Below are 25,386 nucleotides of genomic sequence, written 5' to 3'. Positions count from 1 at the left end.
AGGTAATTTGTTACTTACAATAAAGTAAGATTGGTATCTTTTTTGTTTAATTCTAGAAATTCGGTAAAATAAAATAAGAATGTGGGCTCTGGGTGCAGGTGGCCTGAGTGACTTAACCTTTCTGTGCCTTTCTCCTCATCTGTGAAACGGGAATAATAAGAGTACCTGCCTCACCAGATTAAGGTGACAATGAAAAGAATGATTACCTGTGACATTCTTAGAATAGGGTCAGTTGCATATTAAACACAGCAGAAGTTTTCTGCTGTCACCCACTATAATCACCATCCGTATCTTCATCCCTCGGAGAGAGATGGGCCACACCCAGACATACGGAACTGTGAACTGGAACTACCAGTGTCAGTTCTGGATTCACCCACTTTCTCAGCAAACACATGCTGGTGTTCTCCTTTGTACTGGGCGCTCTGCGAAGTGCTGGATGCTCCACTCCATTGTCAGACCTCGTACTTCTCTCCGGTGGCCTGTATCTCCCATGCCATCAACGCGTGGTCACATCCCCATGCCACGGCAGCCCACTTGGCAACGGATTCAGTTCCTGCTTCTATAATCCATAGAAAAGGCTTTGCTGTTTATGACCCAAATCACTAAGTATTTTGCTGTTGCAGAATCACTGAATGCTATGGTTTTCCAGCCATTTGACATCTTACAGGACAAATAGATCTTCCCTGCATTATTAATCCCACATGTTATTGCTGTCGATTCCTTGGGTGGTTATTCTCCCTCTACACCATTTGCTTGTTGTTCAAAGAGTTCCACCTACATGGACTTCTTCGTAGGGACAATTCCTCCTGGTTGATTCAAAGAGTACGCTGCCTTACATTCCCTCATATTCAGAAAGTATGCGCGCACTATCTCTTACCCAAATTTCAATGTCTGGGGCTACTGGACATTTTTAGGGCTTACTATTTTTTCTGATGAATTGAAGTATTGGTACAGGAATAAAAGTTGTTGAGGTAATATTTTGTATAAAAAACCAGCAAGTTTAAACCTAATTATTTTACTGTGGAACACTTCTGTATTGTTCCATATCTTTCTGCAGAGAGATGAAATGGCTTTCATAAAAGCTTAGTAAATTCCCATTGTAATAAGGCCATTTGCACTCCTGTGCATGCAGTCTGGGATATGGGTAGAAAGTAAAGGGGAAATGATAAAGACAAATTCTTCCACGTTCCCTCCTTCCAATCCTTTTAATTCTCATACACAAGTTTATGTCATCTCAGAAGCCATCCGATTCAAGATTGAGCCTGATAAGGGGTGACTAGCTGGCTCAGTCAGGAGAACATGTGACTCCTCATGTTGGGGTCATGAGTTCAAGCCCCATGTTAGGCATAAATCTTACTTAAAAAGAGATTGAGTCTGATAAGGACATGTACTTCCCAGTGATTGATTCTCCCAGGCTCCAGTGAGGGAAGAAATGCAAAATTTTAAAACACACAAATATTCTTTAGATATTTATTTTGTTGTGAGTTGTTCTAAGTCCTAGCAGAACCGCTGTGTTTTATGTCATGACTTACACATGCTGAACAAAGTCAGATATTTCACTTTCCAACCATGTGGGCTGAGGATAAAATCCTGGTGCCGGAATCGAACGTTGTATTCTCCAGGCAAAGGAAATGGACATTTATTGGATGTTATTGCTGCCCTCTCCACACTAATGACATTATCAAAGCTCTTTGAATAATATAATTTGAAAATATTACTTCTGTGTTTCAGGTCATGCAAGACAAGATAATCTGCCTTCCAAAAAGGGTTCAGCCTTCTCAGAACCACTCTTCCATTTCAAATGTCTCTCAGGCAGTTGCCAGCACCACCCCACTGCCTCCCCCTAAACCATCTCCTACTAACCCTGCCACTGTGGAAATGAAAGGACTAAAGACAGATTTGGACCTTCAGCAGTACAGTTTCATAAACCAGATGTGTTACGAGCGAGCCCTCCACTGGTATGCCAAGTATTTCCCTTACCTTGTGCTCATCCATACCCTGGTCTTCATGCTCTGCAGCAACTTCTGGTTCAAATTCCCTGGCTCCAGCTCCAAAATAGAACATTTCATCTCGATCCTGGGTAAGTGTTTTGACTCTCCATGGACCACCCGGGCTTTATCTGAAGTGTCTGGGGAGGATTCCGAAGAAAAGGACAACAGGAAGAACAACATGAGCAGGTCCAACACCATCCAGTCTGGTCCGGAAGGCAGCCTGGTCAACGCTCAGTCACTAAAGTCGATTCCCGAGAAGTTTGTGGTCGACAAGTCCACGGCGGGAGCACTGGATAAGAAGGAAGGTGAGCAGGCAAAGGCCTTATTTGAGAAGGTGAAGAAGTTCAGGCTGCATGTAGAAGAAGGTGATATCCTATATGCTATGTATGTTCGCCAGACTGTACTTAAGGTTATAAAGTTCCTGATCATCATTGCCTATAATAGCGCCCTGGTTTCCAAAGTTCAATTTACAGTGGACTGTAACGTTGACATTCAGGACATGACTGGATATAAAAACTTTTCTTGTAATCATACCATGGCCCATCTGTTCTCAAAACTGTCCTTTTGCTATCTGTGTTTTGTGAGTATCTATGGACTGACGTGCCTTTACACCTTATACTGGCTGTTCTATCGTTCTCTCCGGGAATACTCTTTCGAGTATGTCCGGCAGGAGACTGGAATCGATGATATTCCCGATGTGAAAAATGACTTTGCTTTTATGCTTCATATGATAGATCAGTATGACCCTCTGTATTCCAAGAGATTTGCGGTATTCCTATCTGAAGTGAGCGAGAACAAATTAAAGCAGCTGAACTTAAATAACGAGTGGACTCCTGACAAACTGAGGCAGAAGCTCCAGACGAATGCCCATAACCGGCTAGAATTGCCTCTCATCATGCTCTCTGGCCTTCCAGACACGGTTTTTGAAATCACAGAGTTGCAGTCTTTAAAGCTTGAAATCATTAAGAACGTAATGATACCAGCCACCATCGCACAGCTAGACAATCTCCAAGAGCTCTCGCTGCACCAGTGCTCAGTCAAAATCCACAGTGCAGCGCTCTCTTTCCTGAAGGAAAACCTCAAGGTCTTGAGCGTCAAGTTTGATGACATGAGAGAGCTGCCGCCCTGGATGTATGGGCTCCGGAATCTGGAAGAGCTCTACCTGGTTGGGTCTCTAAGTCACGATATTTCCAAAAATGTCACTCTTGAGTCTCTGCGGGATCTCAAAAGCCTTAAAATTCTCTCTATCAAAAGCAACGTTTCCAAAATCCCTCAGGCCGTGGTGGACGTGTCCAGCCATCTGCAGAAGATGTGCATACACAACGACGGCACCAAGCTGGTGATGCTCAACAATTTAAAGAAGATGACCAATCTGACGGAGCTAGAGCTGGTCCATTGCGACCTGGAGCGCATTCCCCATGCCGTGTTTAGTCTGCTCAGCCTCCAGGAATTGGACCTCAAAGAAAACAATCTGAAATCTATAGAAGAAATCGTTAGCTTCCAGCACTTGAGAAAGTTGACAGTGCTCAAACTGTGGCACAACAGCATCACCTACATCCCGGAGCATATCAAGAAACTCACCAGCCTGGAGCGCCTGGCCTTCAGTCACAACAAAATAGAGGTGCTCCCTTCCCACCTCTTCCTATGCAACAAAATCCGATACTTGGACTTATCCTACAATGACATTCGGTTTATCCCACCTGAAATCGGAGTTCTACAAAGTTTACAGTACTTTTCCATCACCTGTAACAAAGTGGAGAGCCTTCCGGATGAACTTTACTTCTGCAAGAAACTTAAAACTCTGAAGATTGGGAAAAACAGCCTATCTGTACTTTCCCCGAAAATCGGAAATTTGTTATTTCTTTCCTACTTAGACGTTAAAGGCAATCACTTTGAAATTCTCCCGCCTGAACTGGGCGACTGCCGGGCTCTGAAGCGAGCTGGGTTAGTTGTCGAAGATGCTCTGTTTGAAACTCTGCCTTCTGACGTCCGGGAACAAATGAAAGCAGAATAACTTATTTTTCTTTAGAGCTTGACTGACACATGCTTCTACCAAATACAGTATCAATAATTAGGTAGTCTTAATGCCTTTCCTATTTTATTTTATTTTATTTTTTTTCTCTTTCACACAAAATGAAATGTACACAGAGATTGAGCAAGGAGTATGTATTTTTTAATAAAAATTTAATTGTATTTTCTCAACATTAATATTTTAAAGTTTTATTTGTCCTGGAACCTAATGTATCTATTATTGTTTTCTACTGACAGGAACAGGTGGTTCCATCTGTTTTTTGTTTTGTTTTTGGGTTTTTTTTTGGTTTTTTTGTTTTTTTCCTTTTTTTCCATTCTTGTGAAAGGGAGGGAATTTTGAGTTGCATGCTTTTGGTATTTTTTAAATAGTCATTTTGCCAAGGTCATTTTTAGCTTGTTTACACCTGTACAGAGTCCTTGTTTTGTTTTCATTGTGTATGTACCAAGGAATTTCAGCTAGTTTATTGTAATACCAGCTGCCTTCTCCATTGGCCAAGTCCTTCATCCTACAGAAAATTTTTCTCTGGAGTGTAAATTCACATAAGTGCATTGTCACAGACGAGTGTTTTTAAAATTTCTCCTCCTCTCCAAAAGAACCCTAAATTGTGTTATTTCATATACCTGACAGTGAAAGTTATCCTTAGGCTAGGATTTTGTGAGTGAAGACAATAATCTTCCATGGTTGGCTTACTCGAATCGGTCATTTGTAATCTAACTGATCTGCGTTTTCAACGACGTTTCAAAAATATCATTTAAAAGCAAAATACAGAGGCCCGCCCCGCCCCTCGCCTTTTAATGTTAATATTGCTATGTAGTACTGGTGAACAACCTTAGAGAAGCTAGATTTATTTTAATTAAAATAGATAATTAAATTTAAAAATCAGAATCAGAAGCCTGGTTTTTAAGTAATTTAATAATCTCTGATATCTTGATATGTGGGTACATCAGATGGAAAAAAAAATCGCTGCGAAAGCACTCTGTTAAAGGGCTGGCGCACTGTAGTCAGGCGCCCTGATTGCCCTGGGCGGTGTGGGGTGGTCATCTATTCAGATTCTGCCTGTTACACAAAATACCCATATATACAGACATGGAGCTCCCTTAACCCTGCCCTTGCTGCAGATGCCAGTGATGCAAGCACAGGAACTTTCTGCTCTCTTTTGGCTTAAAATAAGCATCTCATCTAAAATGGTTCTTTTACTTTTGTTTCAAAGGGGCGAATAAATAGCTAAGCGGATGTCACTCAACTAATTTTTGCTTGATGGTCAGCGGAGCTTTTATTTATCTTTGTATTTAAACCAACATAGTATGCACCTTGGGCAAAATCCATCACTGATTCTTACTCTGTTAGAACAGGAAAATGAAAAGACTATTTTGTGCCCTCAATCCAGGAACAGTATCACCAATCATGGGATTTTTGTTTTACGTAGTGAATCCATACGGACTGTTTCCGGAACTCTAGTCTGATCTAAGAAAGTTTTGTGACTTAACAGCGCAAGAAAATAGGAAGATGATTTGGGGGTTTCAGAACACTGCTTTTAGAATTTGCTCCTTGGTCCTGGTGATTTTGCTCAGTGCTGCTTCGAGTCGTATACAGAACATTAACTACAGAAACTCCTCAACGGATACATGTACCTCAGTCGTGTTTTAAATGTTATGAGATGTCATGGAGTGAAGGATTTGGGAAAGAGATGCTTTTCATTTGTTTAATAATGAAATCACATAGTCCAAAGTGCTTTACTGTTTCTGCTCTGTGTTAAAGTGTTCAAATGGTGATTTTGTATAACTGATTTATTTCCCACTGGAACTGAAATGATATGTTTAAAATAGTAACATGGTTATATTTCTTGTATGATAAAATATTCAATTCCAGAATATGGTTAGGATCCTGATTATGAACGATGTGTTGTATTTAGAAACATAGCCCTATTTTGTTTTAAGCAAACAAAAGACCTGGAAGATTCTCCATGGCCGAGCATGACAAAAGTACCCTGTTGAAAGGTAAGCTTAAATAACTACTGGTAAAACACTGGGTGCACTATATTTCTGGACAAAATTTATAGTTATTTTCTATGTCACCCTTCAAAAGGGATCTATTCAGGTTAAAAATCATATTTATGCTGAAGTGTTTATCTGGTGTTAATTCATAATCTCATATGGGTTCATAACTGAAGTAAGGCACTAATAAGTAGTTTTCTCACTTGTAATAATTTGTTCACAATTCCAAGAGACTTTGATCTGCTTTCTTAATGATGTCACAGGCTGACCCCAAACGTAAATTCTAAATAACATCCAGTAAATCGGTATTGCTCTATGACTTTATGTTTTAACTAAGAAGGAAAATTCATAGATGTTTCTATTAGATTTTATAAAAATTCAAAAGTCTCAAATGTCATCTTGAGTCTCAATTTTCTGACTCTGGCCCTTCTTAATATTGTAAGTTTTTGTTCACATTTATAAGCAAAAAGTATTCAATTACGTTTAGCCTTTAAATGGGAAACTCAGGTAAATGAACTGCTGACTTTTCTAAAGTCCTTTAATGGATCAACTCAGTGTAAAAGGGGTATTTACCTAATCCCTTTCTGTATTTTACAAGTGCTCTTGCTAACAAGAAACAAACTAGCTCTATTTCTCCAACCTCTATAGGATTCATGAGAAACTGCTTATGTAAATATAAAAGCACCATATGTAATCATAACTCCTATGGCTGCTTGACGCCCATGATGGGTATGCTTTTTGGTCAGTTTTAATGGTTAAGTATCAAACAGCTTATTTGTCTGGTGATGGTCTGGTTGAAACAGAACATATAAGTATATCCCAATGGAACTCACACCTAAGGAGACCACACCTCAGAAACTAGTCATGTGTTAGGTTTTTGTTTTGTTTTGTTCTTAACACAACATTTTTAATATAAATGTTCTTGATACAGTGAAACCTGTTACTTACAATTGTAAATTTTTTCTTATTGTTCACGCACCTCTTCCCTGCTGTTACATTTCCTATGTAGCTACTGTAAAGAGTTCAAACAATTCACATGGCATCCTGTTCAGCAGGCACTGCGTTTTCAGAAAGCCTTGGAAAATATGCCTGCTATGAGTATTTTGTTCATTCAGAGGTTCCACTTTATTTGCCTCTCAAGCCGTCTTCATGAAAGAGCATCTTAAACCTCCTGGATTCTTTCTTGGGCTACTTGGTATGAGGAAAGCCCAAGTTCTTGCAATATGCTATCCTATGATTTCTGATATTAAGAAAGAGAAGACAAATTCTTTACATCTCTTCTTACCATTTCCCCCAAGAAGAGTTTTGCTGTTGTTTATTTTTCTAATTCTTGTTTTAAAAAGTCCATTTATAAGTAGTTTATTTTACTTTCTAATTTCATGCCAAATACCTGATCCATAGTAATGATGTATTTACTTAAACAGTGAACATTCATGATCCATCTTTATGAAAATGGTCAGCAGTACTTAGTGAATACATAAGATACATTTTAATATAATTTCAACTCGTGTTCTATTAATTCTGAAAGTGACCACGCTGGTCAAGCAGTTCACATTTTTGGTAGGATCTCAATAATTCACAGTAGGGTCCAATAGCAGCCTTAAGTTAGTAAAACAAAGGAACAAAACAGAACAGTGAGCAGTGAGGGGAATGCCTCAAGAGTCCGTAAGGTATTCTCATCTTTTCTTGTCTATTCAGACACGTTGTAGGAAAATTTGGACAGTCTCAGCCAGGCCTGCCATTGATTTTTCAGATTTAGGCCTCAGTGACATGTTTCTAATACAATTTCATACTAGCTTTCAAACTAGGTGTCCACTCTTACTCCTTTCTCCCAGAGCCACACACTGACAAAAGTTAACATCCTGAAGTTCATTCTGGGGAAAGGAAAGAGTGTCCTCCTGCCCCCAAGGAATTTTTTTTTTTTTTAAATCAGAAGACCTTGAAAAAGGGTACTTTGAAGAGCTTAATTTGTTGGCCGTGTTAAGTAACAGTTCCTCTGCATGGTTTTTAACGTGGTATAAATTGGCTTTCTGCGGAATACTAGTCTCTCTCCCACCTGATCCTGCCTCTTCAATGAATATCTTTACTGGGGTTGAAACTCATAATGCCTTATGTGCTCACTCAGTTGTTGTTTGTTTGTTTGTTCTTCCTACGACTTGTTTTCTCTCACTGTCTCTATGTGTTCAGATTGTGTCAAATGCTGGTAAACCTCTAAGATTGTCAAGGAAATGCTTGAAAGTTGATTTGTCACAGTGCGAATTCATGATAAAATGTCTTAGTGTTATTTGGCTATGTAGTACCTAGGAACGGAAAATAACTTAAATAAAGACATTTTTGTAATTTAAAAGTGAGGTTTGTCCCTTATTCGATTGTAGAAATCATATTTATCTTTTGCATTTCTCTGGTGTTTTGCATGTTGTGTTGCCAAGGCTCTCCGTACTCTGCAGGAAGTAGGCTGCCTGGATCCTTCCACTTCGTGTCCAGCCTGTTTCTGCAATTGTGACTAATTATTTCCTTCCTTAATTCACTGCACTGCATCTACCTAAGGTGCCCCTGGAGTTTCATTTGGGCAATTAGCACATTAATATGTAATCTGGGGTGCAATTTCTGTGCATTTGCCAGATCAGATTGTACAATTGCTGTCCAGCCCAGCTTTCAGTAAATACTTTTATGGTCATGATCGTGGTTACTTAAAGCAATCAGAATGGTTCTCAGTTAGGATGCCCCCCGTTGTTAACCACGTACACACCAGGCTTATGGAAGCCCTTTTTAAGGAAAAGTGAATACACCACTTATACATAAGAAAACCGTGATTGGTAACTTTTGAAGCTAATTTGTCACTTAACGTATTTTTCTATAGTCATCTATGACTCGTTATTTTACTGATGATCAACTGATAGTCCTTTGGAGAAAGACTATTGAGACTAGGAAGGATTCTGAGTTGGGGAGAGGCCCTGTGAATGTGGGCATCAGATTGTGTGTGAGCTCGAGAAATTTTGGACACAAGAGCAGAGAAATACAATAGAATAGACACAGCTGGTGATTTCAGTGCAATTTGTACATACGAAAAAGACTATCCACTGGTACCTTCTAATGTCCCATCTTCTGGTCCTTTCATTTGTACAGAATAGTGAGATAAACACTGGAATTAAATAAATTCATTCACTGTTGGTCAGGCTAGTAAGATATAAGCATTTTTGTTTGGGTGCAGAAGTCTGTAAGAGGAAAGTCACTGAAGGCAATTTTTGATTCAGTGGGGGTACTTACATGGCCATAGGCCTCCATATTTATAAATCTAAGTTTGAATGTTATCCTAAATATCCAAGTAGTAAAAAAAGTGAAAGGCTGAATTATTTTTGTGTGTAAGTCTTTGAATGCAGGCTATACTTTACATTTCATATTTGAACAAAGCAACGTACAACCACATATAAGATTGGGCCCACAATAGATGACAGTTTTTTCAAAGTTAAAATATTTTGCATAAAAGACACAGCATGAAGCAAAGGTAATATTACCAAATGTAAACCAAATTGGCTATTCTGATTATTTTGATTTAGGGATTCCTGTTAGAAAGTTTGGGAACAAGTTGAAAATGGGCTCTCTCTTTAATTTTTTAATCTTTCAAGGAATTTATTTTATTTCAACTCAAGCTACATCTAGACACCACCATTAAAAACAAAGTGTCTTAGTAGCAGTTATCAGGTAATAATAGATCTTGGGAAAAGCGACAAAAAAGGGGTAGCATGTAAATTTTATGTTTTATATCTCCTCCATAGTCTAAGAAAAAAATAAGAAACTTCTAGCAGTGATTTTGCTATAAAAAAAATTTTTTTGTAACGTTTCTTCAATCTTCATTGCACAGGTTCTTGGGATTCCTTTCTGATTTCATATGGTCTTTGCGGAGTAATTTTGTTAAATCATACTCTAAGGGGCGCCTGGGTGGCTCAGTCGGTTAATTGTCCAACTCTTGGTTTCAGCTCAGGTAATGACCTCATGGTTTATGAGTTCAAGCCTCCTGTGGAGCTCCATGCCGACAGCGCAGAGCCTGCTTTGGATTCTCTCTCTCCCTCTCTCTCTGCGCCTCCCGTGCTTGCTCTCTCTCTCTCTCTCAAAATAAATAAACATTTTTAAAAAATAATACTCTAACATTTGGACAGGGCTATTAACTGACAGCCTTGGGGCTGTGAAGGGACATCATCCCTGTCCAAACTGGTTCTGGGACGCACACTTTCCTTAGGGCTGCCATAACAAACTACCACACACAGGTGGCTTCCACAAACAAATATATCGCCTTACAGTTCTAGATCAAGATGTTAGCCGGGTTGGTGGCTGCTAAGGGCTGTAAGGGAAAATCTGCTCCACGCCTCCCTCCTGTCTCTTGGTGGTGTGTTGGCAATCTTTGGCAATCCTTGACTTGTAGATGGATCCCTGAATGTCTGCCTTCATCTTCATTTGGCGTCCTCCCTGTGTGTGTCTACCTCTGTGTTCAAACTTCCCCTTCTTATAAGGATTCCATCATACTGATTAGGGCCCATCCTGATAATTTCATCTTGATAATCTGCAAAGACCCTATTTCCAAATGCTTAGGACTTTATCATTCTGAGGATGTTGAAGAGCAAGAATTCCTGTTCTCTTCCAGGTCCCTGGCCTAAGAATCAAATTGATACGAGAAAAAAAATTTTTAGGAGAAAAAAAATGTTGATAGCATATGTATGGGGAATACACAGACTGGAAACTCCAAAGACAGTCAGGAAAAATGAGATCTGTATGTCATCATGAACTAAGGAGAAGAGGATAGAGGTCTGGGACTTTGAAGGGAAGGAATGCCATTCACAGGGCAATAAGACAAGCAGATGTTTAGTAATTAGATGTTTGCTCTGCCATATAGATAGGTCACTCAGATAAAATTTATCTGTTAATAACCCTTACTCTGGGAAAGACCGCAATTTATATTCTTCTATTTAGTTAAAGGAGGGGCAAAAATTTTCTCTTGAGCCTGCAGGGTCTCAACTCCCTTCAACTGAAAATAATCTTCATGCCAAAGTGGCCCATCTTGGGACAGCCTGTCCTTGGCCACTGCGGGGGACACCATTCAATCCATTACCCTAGACAAGATACTTCACTTTCTTGATAAAGCTATTATATTCCAGGTTTATTAGAAACAGAGAATTTGGAGCCCTTAAAGATTGGTTAGTTAGGAGGTTTTCCAATAGTGTTCCAAGAAACTCTAATGCTCCAACAAAGTATCTCAGGAGGATTCGGAGACTAGTTAGAGCTCCTGGTTTCATACCTGTTCCAATTACTATTGCCCTGTAACAAGCCATCCCAAAACTTGGTAGGTTAAAACAACTCTTTCATGATACTCCCGGATTCCATGGGTATGGAATTTGGAGGGCATAGCAAAAACTTATCAAACATAGCAGAGCATATCTCTGCACAGCATCTGGAATCTCATTTGGGAAGACTCAATGGCTGGGCGCTAGAATCATCTGGAGTCATCTTCACTCCTACCTCTGGCATTCGCTTCTGGCTGTTGGCTATAACCTCAGCTGGTCCTCTCCACATAGCCCGAGCCTTCACACAGCTTGTCAGCTTCAGGGGAATCAGAGGCATTATGTGATACCCTAGGGCTCCGAACAGACTATTCTAGTAGGCAGAAAGGATGCTGTATCACCTTACTCTTGTGACATCACTACTGCCATATTCTACTGGTTGAGACAGTTGTAAATCTTGCCCAGTTTAGGAGTAGGGGAGAGGGACTACACACCCCACCTTTCAATAAGAGGTGTGTCAGGATTGTAAGAATACGTGGAACAAAAAATGTTGTGGCATCTGTGAAGATTACAATCTGTGACACTATCCACACCAGTCTCTTCAACCATTAAGCACCACCTCTCACTGACACTCTAACATTCACTAGCAACTGTATATAATAAATACAGGATCCACAGAAGCCAAATAACACTGATAAATTTTACACACTCCTTTAGCAGATCCAATGATTATTAAAGAAAACCCGAAAACTGAGCCAGCTAATATTTCCTTCATCCCTTTCCTCTGTTTCTTCTTTTTTTTGGACAAGTTGGGAGAGCCTGGCAGAGTTTGTTATGAATTTACTGCAAGGAAGTCATCATTTCATTTTATGGAATTGCATCTTAAGAAATCATCAACTTTTGGGGCACCTGGCTGCCTCTGTCAGTAGAGTATGCGACTCTTGATCTTGGGGTCCTGAGTTTGAGCCCCACGTTGTGGGTAGAGTTCACAAAAATAAATTGCACAGCTCTTAAAAATATTCGTTTTAACCGTCGACTTTTTGACGATTAAAGCAAGGTGCTTTCACAAAACTTTCCTATCCTATGTGTCTCCCAATGTCAGCCAAAATTTCGTATGGTGCTGGGAGAGGCACATGTACACGCACACACCCCTGCTCTGTGACTTAAAGCAATCGGAGGAAAAGTCTCATCAGAGTCTGTGTGGAAAAGTGGAGAGACCTGGGGCGACCGGCTAGCCACGTCCCTCTCTGCCGCCCCAGCCCAGCTCCCTGCCCTCCCCTCCCGACGCACCCGCCCAGGGAGCCGCCCACCCCTTGCTTCGCAACAGCCTTGTCTTGTTACCTCGCATCCTTTCAGCTCAGGAGGAACGTTTAGGGTTGGGGAACGTTTTCTAGGAAACAATTACTCACGAGCAAAGGGACCAGAAAAGTCCCAGAGATGTGCTCCAGCAGACAGGGTAAACTAATGACTCGCAGCTGGGCAGCCTGCCCCGTCGGCCGATGTGAACCGAGGGTGTGTAAGGCTGCCTCGGGATCGGTGCCCTCCCTCCAGCCTACTCATCGTCAAACCACGCACCGCGGGCTCCCCTCGCTCGTGTTCGCTCTCGTAAAATCCACCAGCGTGCTCAGTTCATCCGGAAAGAATAACTCTTCAATGGCATGCCTTCCTTCCGTCATAAGCTTGTACCGCGGAGGTCAGCTGCAGTCGGAATGGGTCTTAAGACTTGGGTGAAATTGGTTATACCCTCCGCTCCACGCCCTTTGCAGCCCCTTGCCCTCCCCCAAAACCTTGACAAATTTCCGGTATGTTTATGGTTTCAGGCCACCGGCTCTGAGCCTCTGTTTCTGTGGAATGTCTTGCGCGCATCACCTCACCGTTCCAAGTGTTGGATCCCCCTTCCAGACCTGAGAGAGGAGTCCGCCCTGGTCCTTGACTTCCCCCAACACACACACCAGGCGTGGGTGCGTTTTGGAGACTCTAGTGGAGGTTTGGGGAGAGAGCAGAGCATTCAGGAGAGCCATGCAAGCCACTTTCCAGCCTCATAGTTGTAAAAGCCCTCAGCCTGTCCACGGAATTCTTCGACCACCCCCACCCCTCCCCCCCCTTCTCTGCCCCACCCCCAAGCTCAAAGTCCTCGGTCCAGAGCTGGGCAGTTTAACTTTCTCTATTCTTCCGCCGCCTTCCTCTATCCACCTCCTCGCTCATCTCTTCCACCCTGGCAGCTTGTCCAAGATTTTCTCAGCGCAATTCCGTTAAAAGGAATGCTGGTGTCTGCTGTTAAATTGTTTCATCAGCCAGTTTGCTACAAGCCCTTGCTCTGGGCTGCACCTGACTATGCCTCCTGTCTTCTTCAACATTACCTGGCCTTTCTCCAACCCTCTGAATGTGCCAAATCTCCAAGTTTCATCCTCAGCCCTTTGTCCCCCTTTGGTCCTCCCAGGAACCCTTAGTGACCTCATGACTTTCAGGGCAACGTCGGCTGCCTTCCTATAGCAGCTCCCAGATCTGTGCCCTTGGTTACCACTGCTCTCTGCATCCCACTTCAGCAGCCTTCTGGGCATTTCCTCCTGTCCTGTCATCTCAGGTTGCATGTATATGAGAACAGCAACCTTATCTAAGCACAACTATTGGCAACAGCCTCCACAGGGTGCTGTCCCTCCATCCTTGCTTTCTCCTCTTCTCCATTGCTGGACTGGTTTTCCAGAATGTAATTCTGATCTTATTGCTTCCTCTGCTCAAAACCTTCTGCTGTCTTCTTAATACAGTCTGTAGACCTTAGCCTGTGTTTCAAGGTTTACCATAATCTAGGTCTGACCTACGTTTCCAACACAAGCCCCGGAATCCAGCGTGAATTCAAATCCTCTCTGTCCATTTACCTGATGCATAACCTTGGGACAGTGAACATAAACTCTTTGGTCTCTGTGTATGTTAAAAACATGCATATTTGTCCCCTCTCAGGAAATACTAAAATGTTATGTATCCCAATGCTGATAATACCTCAAATTCTGTCCTTGCTAAATTGTAAATCTATTTTCACAGTTTATCACCAGTCCTGGTCTCAATCAAGGTAAAGACAATCTGTGCTTGGAGTGCCTGGCTGGTTCAGTAGGTAGAGCATGAGACTTTTGATCTCAGGGTGGTGAGTTCCAGCCCCACATGGGGTGTAGAGATTACTTAAAAATAAAAACAATCTTAAAAAAAAAAAAGAAAAGAAAAGATGGGGCACCTGGGTGGCTCGGTTGGTTAAGCGACTGACTTCGGCTCGTGTCATGATCTCACTGCTTGTGGGTTCGAGCCCTGCATCGGGCTCTGTGCTGACAGCTTGGAGCCTGGAGCCTGCTTCAGATTCCGTGTCCCTCTCTCTCTGCCCCTCTCCCACTCGTGCTGTCTCTCTCTCTCTCTCTCATAAGTAAATAAACATTAAAAAATAAATAAAAGACAATCTGTGCTCTTGAAATTCTACCAGTATCCTCAGCCATAAGTCATAGCTATTTGCAGGGCCTCTATGATATGACCTAAGGTTTAATAGCAAGAGAATACAATGAGGTGACTATGTAATCATATGTATAGTCAGCCAAGTGGATGGTTAGCTATATCCTGCAGCAGTTACTGGACTGTGAGGAGACATGGATGGAGTTAGGGAGCAATGACTTATTCCCTTTTCTCCAGGAGTTCAAATGCTGACAGGTAGTTGGAAATACAGGGGGTAAGGGCTGGAGCCAAAAGTCTTGCTGCTTCGTAGCATCTGAATTCAAGCCAGAATTGACCTCTCACATGTGTCACTGTCTGGATGTGTGTATTGGAGCAAATCACTTAGCTCCTTGAGTCACAGTCTCCTCCTCTGTAAAATGGGCAGCAGGTAGGGGGTACCCCCCTCAAGCGCTGTGGTGATGCTTAGGGTGTGATGCATACAATGTGCCCAGCTCAGCGCTTGCACTCAGGAGTTTTGCCAGTATCATGATGACTGTGGACTGAGCTCTGGGGAATGTAAGAAATACCATACAGTATTGTACATTTTCCAAAAGCCAACTCGTATTTGGACGTGCTAGGCATTGTCTTAGAGGCAGTAAGCTTGTAGCTTTGGCCTCAAGGAGCCGGTGCATCCCAGGAGAATCACAGGTGAGCAGTGCCAGGGGGCCACGTGACGAGTGGTGTAGCAAGTGTGAAAGTGCAGTACTCTGGAAACACACGCTCTTTTTCCACTAACCATATTTACTGAGCACACTGCAGGTGGCAGACACTCTTCTAGGTGCTGAGGGATCAAAAATGAAGATGATCCCTGCTTTGAAGCACTTTCTAATCCAATAGGAAAAGACAACCAAGTATTCAATAGCAATAATGTGTCACAAGAGCTCATGCTACACGTGAGGGCAAGGGTGCGGTCACATTCACCTGATGACTGGAAAGCTTTCTGGGAGTGAACCGGAGCTGAGTCTTGACGCATGTGACCCCCCCAAGCAAAAATGAGAAGACTGTGGGGAAAGAGCTTTTTGCGTGGGCACAGAAACCTGCAAGACCACCCAGTGTCATTGGAGGGCTTAGGGCCAGGGAAGAATCATGAACCATGGCACTGATGAAAGGTGAAGATGAAGAGACATGGTGGAGCCACTGGCACGCGCCCTGCCCGTGTCACCCAAGCCCGGGAGCTCTTGGGCTTATCCTTCAGGCAATGGGAAAGGGCGAAGAATTTCAACCCATCCTCCTTTACGTTCAAAGCCCGGATAATCCTACCACATCTATCTGAGAATTTCCTCCCTGTTTTCAAATCCTTGTAAAAAGAAAACACTACCATCTGGTCTTGCAGAAAACCAAAAGCTGCAAGGAGAAGCCAAGCATCGGCAGACTGACAATGCCCAGAGCAAACTTGGCTGTGCATAACGAGACTCACGAACAATGTGTTGCTTGAACTTGTCCTTGGCATTAGGACACCTCAGGGAAACCACCCAGAGGACTCATTCTCTGTCCCTGCCTCTTCCTCTTCTTTCACACCCTAGTTTCTTCCTTTGCTTTGCTGCCATTTTTTTTTAATAGCCCAGCTAATTGCAGGAAATTTGCCCTGTTGAGAGTTTGGAAAGTCATAAAGGAAACCACTCAATTAAATTGAACTCTGAGTGTAATTCTCACGACATAACTCGCCTCCTTCCTCTGCCCCTGCCCCTTAGGTTTTGGTCATTTGGAGGTGCCATTGGTTGATCTCAGGGCACACGAGGATGTACACACTTTGTATCTGCCACCCTCTCTGAAGCCCACTCCTGGGCGAGCCCAGGCTGCCTGTTTGAGTCATGTGGGCTGGATGGTCCAGACCAGGAGAAGTGGAAGAGGACGTGGCTCGACTCAGCCAAGTGTCCCCGTCTGACCTCTTGCTCTTTTTCTGTCCCCAGAGGAAAGGTGGAGCTTTCCTGCCCACAGAACTTAATTTCCTTTTCCCGTTCTTTGCAACACTGCATTCCTGTCCTACCTCCTGGGGAGAATGGGACTTGGTGTATCCTGCGGACAGCACTCAATAGAATCCTTTTTTTCTCAAAACCGAGGCCTCTGATGGGCCTCCAGGGAAAACTACAGGTTGAAAAGCTAGAGGTCGTCCCCCTCCTCTGCTGGTACCATTTCTTAGTGTATTTCTCACTCCCTTGCCTCCCCCCAGGGTGAGGCTCAGAATCTGGCTGGACCCCAGTGAGCCTGCCACAGTGGGAGCATCTCTGGTCACCTGCCTTCTCCCCGACCAGAGCCTGGGAGCCCCTCCCTCCTCCAGTCGCTTTCAGACACAGAGGAAGCATGGCACCTCTGAGCATCACATCGTGCTGGCAGCGGCTGTCCAGAGGGACCAGGTGATTCAACCTGGAAGTGGGGGGAGTTCATGCCCCGTGGGGTTTACTTGAACCAAAGACAAAGGAGACCCCAGGGCGCTAGCAATATATTCTGCTCCCTTCGTTCCTCCTATGGATCATCCCTATGCTCAGCTGTTTGGTATGCCCTGCTAGAGCATCCCATGCTAGCAAGGGACTGGCTGTGTTGTATCATGAAGCTGTGACCAACCCATTAACCAGTATTCACTTTCCTCTTTCCCGGCCTTGATTGTCCTTTTCTCTCATTTTTGTAACCCTGCCATTGCACCTCCCAAAGAAGCATGAGCAGGTAAGTTTTGCCTCAGTCTGTTTTCTAGGGAACCCACTACCAGTGGCTCACTGACCTCAAAATAACACTCTGGACCCATTAATTTGGTTGCTTTGCTCCTAGGTCATCCTGGGCAGGTTTATATTCACCTCTGCCCATCATACTCTAAAACCCCAAAGGAAGGGCATTCTTTATTTCTGCACTGGAGAAATTCAGATCTACAGATCTCTAGAAAACATTTAGTCAGAAGGAGAACCATCCATCACAGCACTATTAACAAGGGGGGTTGGGGGGAGACAGAAATAATCCAAGCTTCCAAAAAACAGTGATTTTTTTGAAATGGTACCTTTATAGAATAAAACACTAGATAGACATTAAAAATTATGTTACAGGCATGTTTATTGCCACATTAACATTCATGATGTGTTAATCGAAAAAAATCAAAGTACAGTATGATCTCACTTTTGCAAGAAATAAAAATACATATATCTGTGATTTTAAAAATTGGGGGAAGTTACATGCCAAATACAAACAGAATATGTCATTTGGTAGTAGGATTATGAATGAGTTTTCCTTAAGCCCTTATATGTATCAGTATTTTTAATTTTTTTCCTCTAAGAAATACATATTAATTGTGTTTTTTGGTTTTTGGTTTTTTTTTTTTTTTAGTTAAAAGGAAAAATGTATCCTGGGCCTGCTGCTCAAAAATGCATACTCTGCCAGCAACATGCTGTAACTTTAGAAGGAAAATGAGATGAAGACTCCTGAGAGACTCTGGAAGGCTAATAATAACAGTTAAGTTTTTATAGTATTTTATTTTGGGGTGAAAATTCTCAAGAGGATATGACTTGGAATTGTTCCAATGATACACATGTGTTCAAGTATAAAGGTCCTATATCTATAGCTCTAACAAGAGAAAGGATCCATATTGCCATTGTAACTATCTTTTGTGAGGAAGCTCATAAAGAACACCCATGTATTTCATTATTATAGTTAATCATTGTACTATTCTTTAAAACATGGGCTGCTCCTTGAATACTTTTTTTGTGTGTGTGTTTTAATTCTTGAGAATTTTAAAGAATAACCCATTGCATTTGCACAGGTTGGGGCAAATGGTGGGCAGTCCATATGGTCCACTAAGCTTTGTCTGTTTCCCAGACACTATGCTGGGTCCTGGGGAATATGGAACTGAAAACGTGTCTTCTTCCCTCGACGTGTTGGTAGGGGACGTGGACCAGTGAACTGACATCTGTGGCTGATAATAGTGGGCATGCTGTGGCCGGAGTTCTGTGAGCCACAGAAGGACATGCCATCCAGACTCGAGACATGAGTGGTCAGGAGACACTTCCCCAGAGCAGGTGACATCTGAGCTGTATGTTGAAGGATGTGTGGAAATTAGCCAAAGAAAAGGAGAAGGGCCTTCTAAGCATCAGCTCAGAGAAGTAGAAGGGAGCACACCCAAGGACTGGAAAAAGCGAAATCTGTTGATCAGTGCTGTCTAGATGGAAAAGTTCCATACCTCTGCTGTCCAAAACAGGAGCCACAAGATAACATGTGGCTATTGAACAAGAGAACTGAATTTTAATTTTCTTTTTTTTTAATTTAAATTTAAATAGCTGCATGTGGCTACTGTATTTTTTACATCACTTTATTGAGGCATGCTTTGATGTGATTTAATGTGGGGTCCTGGAGCAAATGGTCAAGAAAGAACTCTTGAGATATTTTCGGTACAAAAAAGGTGTTTTTTTTAAGGCACAGGGATAGGAACCAAGGGCAGAAATAGCTGCTAGTTTTCTGTTGGGGTAGAGACAAATAAGTTCCCAAAAGATTTTCATGGGTTAGAGAGGCCTTACAGGATGCTGGAGACGTGGCTATCATCAAGCTAAGATTGCTTTTTGCCTTTAGAAAAGCATTAAGACAGTTGGGAGTTCCTGGAGGAATGTCTTACTCTGCCTGTCCCAAGTATTTGTCGATGGGCTGCAAGTTTTAAGGAAATTTAATTTTACTACGTTTCCTTTTGCCTTTGTTCTCCACATCATGATTAACATACCAAAAAATTGTACAGAATCAATACAACTTGATAAGTTTGGAGGTAAGTATATACCTGTGAAATCATCACCACCATCTATGCCCTAAACACCTCCATCGCCTCCAAGGGTTTGCTCCTGCCATCTTATTTATTATTATTCTATGTGTGTGATAAGAACACTTCACGGAAGATCTACTCTGGCTACAGTATTGAACAGCACAACAGCGGTGAGATCTGCTGCTAGATCTTTTACGTCATTTTTTTCTGGTAACTTTCATTTTCATTCTAAAGGTGAAAAGGAGCCACTGCAAAACTTCAAAACAGAGTAATGGCATGAGTAGACTTAGAAGAAGAAAGATTTCTTGCAAATTTGGAAGCAAAGTAATTTGGCCAGTTTTTACTATGTGTTCATTTTCCATGACCGTCGTAGAAAAGGTGACAGAAAGGAAGCATGTAAAACAAACATTGCCATAAAATTCAACTTTAGAAATGGCCTGACAGTGGAAAAGAACAAACAGTTAGCTACCCACAGACCAATCAGTAAATGATAACCATCACAGTAGGAAATTGAGTACATGGTACGATGGACCATTCCCCAGAGCCCACAAACAAATGGCCAATTAAATGCATAAAACAGTGCTCAACCTCACTGGTATTCAAAGACATTTCAATGAAAATGAGATTCCCATTTTCAACAACCAAATTAGTAAAGCTTTATTTTGAAGATGGTATGTTGTTGAAGATGTAGATAAAAGTCTTAAAAGTCTTTAAGAGACTAAATGTATGCATCCATTTTTCAGTCTTTTAGTAAAAGATGTGAAAATGTTTAAGCCCTGTCAGTGAGCTATTCCATATCTGGGAATTTGCCATAAAGAAGTAATTAGGGATTCTTGAAAAGATTTATGCACAAGGCTGTCCATGTCTGTGTTATATACAACAGTGAAAAAAAAAATGACAACAATCTAATTGGAATTCCCAATAGATTTATTAAATAAATTATAACACATCTACACAACTGAGAACCACATAGACATTAAATGTCCTATTCCATATGAATACTTAACTGCATGGGCAAAATGTGTGTGATATATTTTTTAGTGGCCAAAAAAAAAGCATCCCTATTAGAATGTAAGCTTTCAGTTGAATATTAAAAAAATCATATGGATTGAAAAAATACTTGAAAGATGTTCACCAAAATATTATGAAACTGATCACTTAGTCGTGTGATTATATGTGATCTTTATTCTCTTCTTTGTTTCTCTGTATTTTATAATTTTCTACAGTGAAAATCTGGGACATTTAAAAAAGAAAAGGATTTTTTCAGGTTGAGGTTCTTAATTATGTAGGTAGTGTTCAGTTATAACAGAAGTAATTTGAAGTATGTAACTGCCACACTTCTGTTCTATGAGATAAAAAAATTTTAAAGCAGTGGTAAGCATTTGCCAGTCTAGACTTGTGGACAGCAGAGCTGTTAAAGAAGGCCAAGTGACTTTGGAGTCCTTTCCAGAAACTCTTTCCTGCTGCTGGGAGCAGCTGAAGTGCCTTAATTAATCAAGATAAAATGTTTCAACCAGAGATAATTATGTATATGAAGATGATTTTGCAGCCAGATATGTGGATGGTTTATATAAATAGGAGGGGGATTTCCCCTCATTAATTCTTCCTAGTATTTTAACCCTGATGTATCTAGAAAAGAAGAGAGGACAAGAGCAAGGAAAGCTTCCACCAGAGACTAAACAACCAGAAACTTTAGCTAATCAGAAATTCTTCTGCCTTTGACTTTTAAGAAAGAATGCAAACTCTCAAGAAAGTGACTGTAAATTGAGAATTTCTCATAACCAACTTTCAGGATATTTCTTAAGGCTTTGCCAATTCAGACTAGTCTCCAGACTTTCTACGTCAATATTTGTCATATCCGATGAAAATAATTCCTAATGGTGAATCTGAAATTCCAGAAAGATTTTTATTATCAACTAAAACAGATTAAATGATGTTCTGTATACTCTGTATATACGACTTCCTACACAGAAGGAAGGGAAGGAAGGAAGGAAAGGAGGAAGGAAGGGAGAAAGAAGGGAGGGAGGGAAGGAAGTGAGGGAGGGAGGGAAGGAGAGAAGGAGAGAGGGAGAGAGGGAGAGAGAGAGGGTGACTACATATACAGACTAGGAAGAGTGGACTCCATCCAAGCCTCACATGTCGGCATCAGCGATGTGGCTTCCAAGGGCTTGGTACATCTCTGTGTAGCCTGGAGAAATGTCTAGTATCCTACTCTGCCTGATAATTCCCTGGAGGGGTGAGAGTCCTGCCCCCTTACATCCTCCCTTCTCCTCTCGCTGGTCTTGGAGGCTCATAGATTTCTCCCATGGAGAGCACAGCCTCTGTCAGTAAGGGTCAGGGGTGAACTTCATCACTCAGGCCAGGTGGAAGGTCCAGAAATGGCAGGGTGACCTGGTGGTTCCGTCCTTGGGAAGGGGATTGGGGTTTGCTGTTTGTGTATTTAAGCCGTATCATAGGTACCACACTTTTCCTTATTGTCTGTGTATGTATAAACTTTTTTTGTTTAGGATATTTCCCCATGCCAAGGTTTGTTTACATTTTTTTTCAATGTTGAAATGATTCAGGTAATTTTTCTTCCAAAAAAAAGCCATTTCCTGGCTGTGCGATTCGTCCCCCGCTGCCAGTCACTTCTCATACCTTAGTGTCACAGCAGGAACCTTCCTCTGCTCCTGAATCTCCCAGCTCTTCTGGGATTAGCTGATGAACTGTCTAGGCAATTCTGCTCACACATTTCAGTTCTAGTTGTGTTTAGTGACAGGAATGATTTCTATTTTGACATTTGGAAACTTCATTAATTAGCAATGACTTCTTCATCTCCTCTGGTTCTGGCAGATACTTAGAGGGAAAAGAAGAAAAAACCATCTTCTATTTTCAAAGTGACTTGGGTGGATATTGGGGTTTGGGCCTAGAAGTGGAGGTAGAGGTTAGTCAATGACAGAAATGGCAACTATGAGTCTCGGCAGATTATTCTGACAGAGTTACTATTATGTGACCCAGCCTGTGTGAGGTGGGACCGGAGATTTTTTGGGTCTCAGTATGAAAGGAAAAACAAGGGCAGATCTACTTACACTATTTTTAAGTGTATTTTAAACATCTACGTTTAATAGATGCTAGGACAGAGGCAGTGCAAAATGAATGAGCAATTTCACATTTTTGAGAACTCAATTTAGTAAATCTAATCCTGCCTCAGGGGGCAGCAGGGCTCATAAGTACCCCCTGCTGGTTTTCCTGTGGTTATAAATAGATACATTGGAGAATTCAAATGTACGGTGTATAGTATTAATTTAAACTCCACGGAAGCCAGAACTTGTCGGTATCCCCAAGGCCTAGAGCTTAGCACATAGATGATGTTCAATAAATATTTGTTGAATGAGATGAGTGAATGGATGTGGATAATTTATGTGATCACTCCTACCTTAAATTGTTTCCTCCGCACTAGTTGATCACCTATGACATTGTTTCCAAATCATGCCTCTGATCTCTGCCTTTGCCTGAGGAAATGACTAGTATCTCCTCTTGGATGAATAACTCAGCTCTTACAACTACCTGAAAGTCTTTTTTTTTTTTTTAATGTTTATTTTTGAGAGAGACAGAGACAGAATCCGAGTGGGTTAGGGGCAGAGAGAGAGGAAGACACAGAATCCAAAGCAGGCTCCAGGCTTCGAGCTGTCAGCACCAAGCCCGACACGGGGCTTGAACTCACAAGCTGTGAGATCATGACCTGAGCTGAAGTCGGACACTCAACCGACTGAGCCACCCAGGCGCCCCTGAAAGTAGTCCTTTTAAGCAAGCCTGCATCCTGATGGACCACCCAGCTTCTTCACTGTGCCTTCTGTCTGTACGTGGAGGCTGGTGCGGTTCTGTGGGCTTCTGTGAGTCCACTCCCCGCTGGGGCATCTCCTATCGGCAAAATGAGGGCAAGGGATTTGGTGGGGGAGGGGGGCAGATTCCTTTCTGAAGGTGAGGAGAGCCCTGACCCTAGGGCCAATTTATCTACTTAAATAGAGGCCCACAAAAATATTTTAATCTTAATTTCTTCTAAAATTCTAAGGAAAACGAATATCATAATGCTTATATAATAATGGTTCTAGCCTGGATTATATTCATCTTTATACCGACACAGTTATAAATTATAATTTTTAGGGGCACCTGGGTGGTTCAGTCGGGTTAAGCATCCAACTTTGGCTCAGGTCATGATCTCACAGTTTGTGGGTTCAAGACCCACATGGGGCTCTGTGCTGACAGCTCAGAGCCTGGAGCCTGCTTCCGATTCTGTGTCTCCCTCTCTCTGTGCCCTCCCCTGCTCACTCTCTCTCTCTCTCTCTCAAATATAAATATTTTAAAAATATATAATATAATATAATATAATATAATATAATATAATATATGATATATATAATTTTTAATTCTTTCTTTAATGAAGGAAAGTGCCCATGGTGGAAAAAAGGGAGCAGGGCCCACGAAAGTCCTAGCGTGGCCCTGGGTGTCCTGAGCAGAGCAGCAGAATTAGCCAAGCTTTGTGCTGCCCAGGAGGGTGTCCTCCCCTCAGACTCTTTCCCAGAGATAAGCAAGCTCTTCATGGAGGAAGGCAAATCGCCACATGGAGGCTAGGACTCTCTGTAACTTCCCCAGCCTCTAATTAGCTGTACCCTCTCCCCTCACTCCTGGACCCCAAGTAAGGGACACGCAGCACGATCCCATTGTTTCTTCTCTCAAGTAAGCTAAACCCCAGTGTGACCTCCTCCCCTGACTCTCAAGTAAAGAAAGCTGGTCAATGACTTCAACTCCTTTTCCCTCAAAAGTCAAGCTCAAGCATGACCTCCCCTCAAATCCAGCAGGAGCAGGCATGATGTCACTCCCACCCTCATGCCTCTCTCCCACCCGCCTGGCGGATGACACATTTCCACCCCGACTGCTTCTCAGAAGTGGCTCTGCCCGAAGGTGTGGGTGTCTGGCTGGCCGCTGCTTCCTGCCAGCCGCGGGGCAAGCCCACCAGGCTGGAAGGCAGCTTGCAGTCTGTGACATCACTGTGACTCAGCACTCTGTGGCAGATGAGAATTTATTCAAGGCTCAACATTAAATAAGGAGTTTTCAGGCAAGTCTGGAGGACAAGCTGAGCCAACTTAGGATGAGAAACTAAAAAGCAAAAGGGGAAATCCAGGGCTGAGAAATTCCTAGAAACGAAATCATAACCTTGGACAGGAGGAGAAGGTGACTTGAGCTACTAAGCAGGGATGACCTCAGACCTGCAGCGGCTCATGGGCCTGCAAGCACACAGGAACCCGACCGCCTGTCTGTGTCCCCTGTGTGCCTTCTGACCTCCTCTGCAGGCTCTGGTACCTCCATCTATGAGGGACAGCGGCAAGCCCCCAACAGACATGGCAGCCCAGGTATGCATGGGGGACTCAGCATGTAGGGAGTGATATGATTTGAATCTGCAGCCCACATTTAATTCACAAGAAAGAAGCAAGACATGGAAGGAGTTAACCTTATAAATAAAAAGTCTGGTGGGATGTGGACAGTCAGGGAGGCTGTACATGTGTGGGGCAGGGGGTATATGGGAACTCTCTGTACTTTCTGCTCAGTTTAGCTGTGAACCTAAAACTGCTCTAAACAATCCAATAACTTTTAAAAATTGGCCAAGGGCACCTGGGTGGATTCTTCAGTTAAGCGTCTGACTTCGGCTCAAGTTGTGATCTCACGGTTCGTGGGTTCAAGCCCTGCATCAGGCTCTGTGCTGACAGCTCAGAGCCTGGAGCCTGCTTCAGATTCTGTGTCTCCCTCTCTCTCTGCCCCTCCCTTGCTCACATTCTGTCTCTGTCTCTCAAAAATGAATAAATGTTAAAACAAATTTTTTAATTGGCTGAAATTTCTTTTTAAAACCTATTCTATGGCCACA

The 25,386-nt window shown here is 42.4% G+C and overlaps 1 protein-coding gene across 1 annotated transcript in view; it reads left to right on the top strand.

Moving 5' to 3' along the window:
• LRRC8C (leucine rich repeat containing 8 VRAC subunit C) overlaps positions 1-8,364 on the top strand; it is an 83,423-nt gene extending 75,059 nt beyond the window's left edge. The window contains exon 3 of the mRNA XM_047082163.1: positions 1,732-8,364. Within this exon, the coding sequence (XP_046938119.1) occupies positions 1,732-4,005 (2,274 nt within the window). The 3' untranslated portion in view covers positions 4,006-8,364. The remainder of the gene's footprint in view (positions 1-1,731) is intronic.
• The last annotated feature ends 17,022 nt before the right edge of the window (positions 8,365-25,386 follow it).

The sequence above is a fragment of the Lynx rufus genome, unplaced genomic scaffold, assembly GCF_022079265.1.
Source record: "Lynx rufus isolate CCGP_SWC_20201006 ecotype Redwood Valley unplaced genomic scaffold, mLynRuf1.p SCAF_2, whole genome shotgun sequence".
Lineage (NCBI taxonomy): Eukaryota > Metazoa > Chordata > Mammalia > Carnivora > Felidae > Lynx > Lynx rufus.
This window is presented reverse-complemented; position numbering and strand designations above follow the sequence as displayed.